This window comes from Theobroma cacao, chromosome 3 (genome assembly GCF_053813885.1).
Source record: "Theobroma cacao isolate CCN51 chromosome 3, ASM5381388v1, whole genome shotgun sequence".
Lineage (NCBI taxonomy): Eukaryota > Viridiplantae > Streptophyta > Magnoliopsida > Malvales > Malvaceae > Theobroma > Theobroma cacao.
The window spans coordinates 9,241,861-9,245,466 of record NC_142641.1 but is presented as its reverse complement, the minus strand read 5'-3'; the positions used below and the strand labels follow the sequence as shown (position 1 = coordinate 9,245,466).

The 3,606-nt window shown below is 37.1% G+C and overlaps 1 protein-coding gene across 2 annotated transcripts; it reads left to right on the top strand.

Moving 5' to 3' along the window:
* Positions 1–217: 217 nt before the first annotated feature.
* LOC18604433 (purple acid phosphatase 17-like) lies at positions 218–3,141 on the top strand. Of its 2 annotated transcripts, XM_088804892.1 has the most exons (8): positions 529–670; positions 1,518–1,546; positions 1,686–1,842; positions 1,945–2,052; positions 2,153–2,280; positions 2,364–2,492; positions 2,604–2,671; positions 2,759–3,141. In XM_088804892.1, exons 3-8 carry the CDS (start codon positions 1,686–1,688, stop codon positions 2,973–2,975), a joined length of 807 nt encoding a protein of 268 aa, XP_088661018.1. In that variant the 5' UTR covers positions 529–670; positions 1,518–1,546; the 3' UTR covers positions 2,976–3,141. The 2 variants fall into 2 exon arrangements, with proteins under 2 accessions (XP_007036980.3, XP_088661018.1); XM_007036918.3 differs by lacking the exon at positions 1,518–1,546 and having other exon boundaries at positions 218–670.
* Positions 3,142–3,606: the final 465 nt, after the last annotated feature.

Genomic DNA, 3,606 nt, shown 5'->3' with positions numbered 1-3,606 from the left:
CAACACAAGTAATAAAAACATGGAAAGGACAGGTGTGTTAAAACTTAAATTTTGGAAAAGCGATATAGGGGGACCCACGAGAAAACTCTGCTGCGTGACTCCCGAATATTCTATGGGTTGCAAGAGTTTATCCCTGCAATGTTCCACTAGGATATTCGCATATCCCATCTACCTGCCCTGAAGTATCGCCCACCGGTCTCTTCTGTTTCTGGAAGTTCCTTCCCTTGCACTTGCATTAGAAGAATATAGAAAGAAAACAAACGATTCTATCCAACGTCACCATACAAATACAATGTTTTCCATTAAATTCCAATATTTTCCCAGTATGTGCATCACCTTATTTTACACACGTCAATCTATTATTGGTTCCTTTATGTAGGCTGCCGCAGCTCCCCCTCCTCCACACCAAATCCATGGCTAGTTAAACGCTGGGATAAATTCCTTGGCATTGATCACGAACACTGGTGCCTTCACTTTGAAGAAGGAAAAGAAGAAAACAATGGCGCTGCGGTTTATGGTGGGCATAATTTGTGGCTTGTGCTTTGTATGTTTGTCAGCAGAGCTTCAGAGATTGGAGCAGCCCGGCAAAGGTGATGGTTCCCTTAGCTTTTTGGTGGTTGGAGATTGGGGCAGAAGAGGGTCTTTTAACCAATCACGAGTTGCTTTCCAGGTTCTCCATCGCTACCCAGGCTGGCCTAGCTCTTCATTTTCCTTCAAACTAGAAGTCTTTGTACCTTTACATGCTATTGCATGCTATGCCTGCAGCGTTTCCAATTTCCTCTAAAACAAGTTTTCTACAATCTTTCCAACTTAATTTGCATAGGATGCATGAACTGCAATCTTGCAACATCTTGACTTCTACCCTAAAAAATCTTTTATTTTAATGTCCACTAGCTGCAAAATAACTTACCTATTCTGTAAAGTAATTATTGGATTAAAATTTTGTGTCTTTCTTCGTTTCCCTACACATTAATTATTTATTGTAAAAAAATTTAATAATTTATTTATATGCATTTTCTGTTAAAAGACAATAACATTTACCAAAATTAGATACCTTATTCATCCCATTTTTACTCTCCCTTCCTATTTCTATGACTTTGCACATTTTTTGACTTTTTCCACTTAAAGGAATGTGTCTGAAAACTGGGTTACCAGCCAATCTCTAGGATTGAGCTTGGACATAGATTTTCGGGCTAAGCCCAGCCGAAACAAATAATATTATTTCTTATTTAATTTTAATTTTAAATATATGTTGATAATCAAATATATATAAAATGATGAGATTGATTGAACTCTAGCTTTTAAAATATAAGCTTAGCGTGAACTCAACTTAATCCGTAAACATCTTTGTTTATCATGTGCATAGACGAGTGAGATTCAGGTGTTTTAATAAATTGGATTGATTTTTTTAGATTTTAAGAGAAAAAAGAAAAAAGAAATAGTATATATATCTAGCATAAGAAAAAAAATAGAAAATATAGAAGCCTAAGAGCAATTTTTTTCTTCTTTCACTGCAGCCATATTCTTGAAGTTGTCAAAAATTAAGGTGATTCTGCGCTGTTATTTGAAGTTTTTTTAATTCCCTCTGTTTTTAATAGACAGTGAATTTTCGAACAAAACAAAAGATGTAAACTAGATGAACAAGTTGACCAACAATTCCTAACGTATACATGTCTTTGTTGTAGATGGGAAAGATTGGAGAGAAGCTGGACATCGATTTTGTAGTTTCCACGGGAGATAATTTTTATGACAATGGATTGAGTAGCGAACATGACACAGCATTTGAAGAGTCATTCACAGACGTTTACACAGCAAAGAGCCTGCAAAAGCAGTGGTACAGCGGCAAGTTCCGACTAACTTTCTACCTGGATTTTTCTTTGTTGCCATACTAATGTAATTAATTTACTGACAGAAACATGACTGCCAATTCCTTGTCATATGCAGTTTTGGGCAACCATGATTACAGGGGTGATGCAGAGGCACAATTGAGTCCTCTTCTTAGAAAAATTGACAGCAGATGGCTTTGTTTAAGATCCTTTATCGTCAATGCTGGTGAGTGGGATTTGGATTCAAACTTTGTTATTTAACTCTACTCCACTGCTAGTAGTAGTGATAGTATTGAAGTCAAACGATTGTCTGTAACCTTGTCCAGAATTAGCTGAGATCATCTTTGTGGACACCACTCCTTTTGTCAACACCTACTTCCTTGACCCAGAAGACCACACTTATGACTGGCGCGGTGTAACTCCTCGCAAGCCTTACATTGCAAATCTATTGAAGGTTCGAGTGTTTGAATGCATGTGTGAACTTCTGAAACATTATTAAGCGGTTCATATAAGTATAAAGATCAATGTTGGATGTAGGATGTGGAGTCTGCATTAAGAGAATCAACTGCAACATGGAAGATTGTTGTTGGTCACCATGCGATTAGAAGTGTTGGGCATCATGGCGATACTGAGGAACTTGTTAGCCATCTCCTCCCTATTCTCAAGGTGAATATAATTTACTTAAGAACGTCCATTTTGTTCGCCAAATTCTCACAATCTAGGAACAGATGATCAGTTAATCCCAACTAACCCTGCTATTCCACCATATATTTGCAGGCTAATAATGTCGATTTTTACATGAATGGTCATGACCACTGCCTCGAACATATCAGTGACACTGACAGGTAGAAAGCAATGCTAATTGAATTGTTGTAGCATGTCTTTGATTTTGAAGATGGTATCAGACACTAAAGCAAATGCATTTGCTGCAGCCGCATACAGTTCCTAACTAGCGGCGCAGGGTCTAAGGCGTGGAGGGGGGATGTCAAACAACTAAACAGAGAAGGTTTAAGCTTCTTCTATGATGGGCAAGGTTTTATGTCCGTGCAATTGACCCAATCTGATGCAGAGATTGTCTTCTACGATGTTTATGGCAACATTTTGCATAGATTGAATGCAAGCAAACAGTTTCTTCACTCATCAATGTAAAGCAGTAGTGACTACACCTGGAACAGGGAGATTCAACTACTTTCTCAAGTATCAATAATTCTTTAACTTGGACCAGGAAATTTCAAGAATTCGTGCCTTTTACTACCATTGTAAGCTAATTTTTGTAATGAAAGTTAATTGTTGCAATACCATTATTAATTCATTACATCAGATATCATAGTGGGCACTACCTCATCCATGCAACAGTGGCCCAAATTCACCAGCTAGGCCTCCCTTGAGAGCTAGCTCAATCTCTGCAAATGGCAGTGGCTGCTTCTTCCGTTGCTTCCATCTCCATTCCCACATCACATTCATCCTCCAAAATCGAGATTTTACAAGAACATTTGTAGTCAAAATGAAAGCAAAGGGAAAGGGATAAACACTAAGAAAGATGAGTTACAGATATTAACAGGGGCAGAACTAGAGCATTTTCAAAGGAGGGGGGCCAAATAGAAAAAACCATTAAACAGTTAAAGAAAATTTTATATATATTCAATTAGTACTCATATAAAAGATTAAATAAAATTCAAAAAGCATTGAACATATAAAAAAATACACATTAATAGTAATGATGGTATCATTTATATATATGACTGAATGAAACTATAAAAAGAGTCTCTCTCACCCTTTG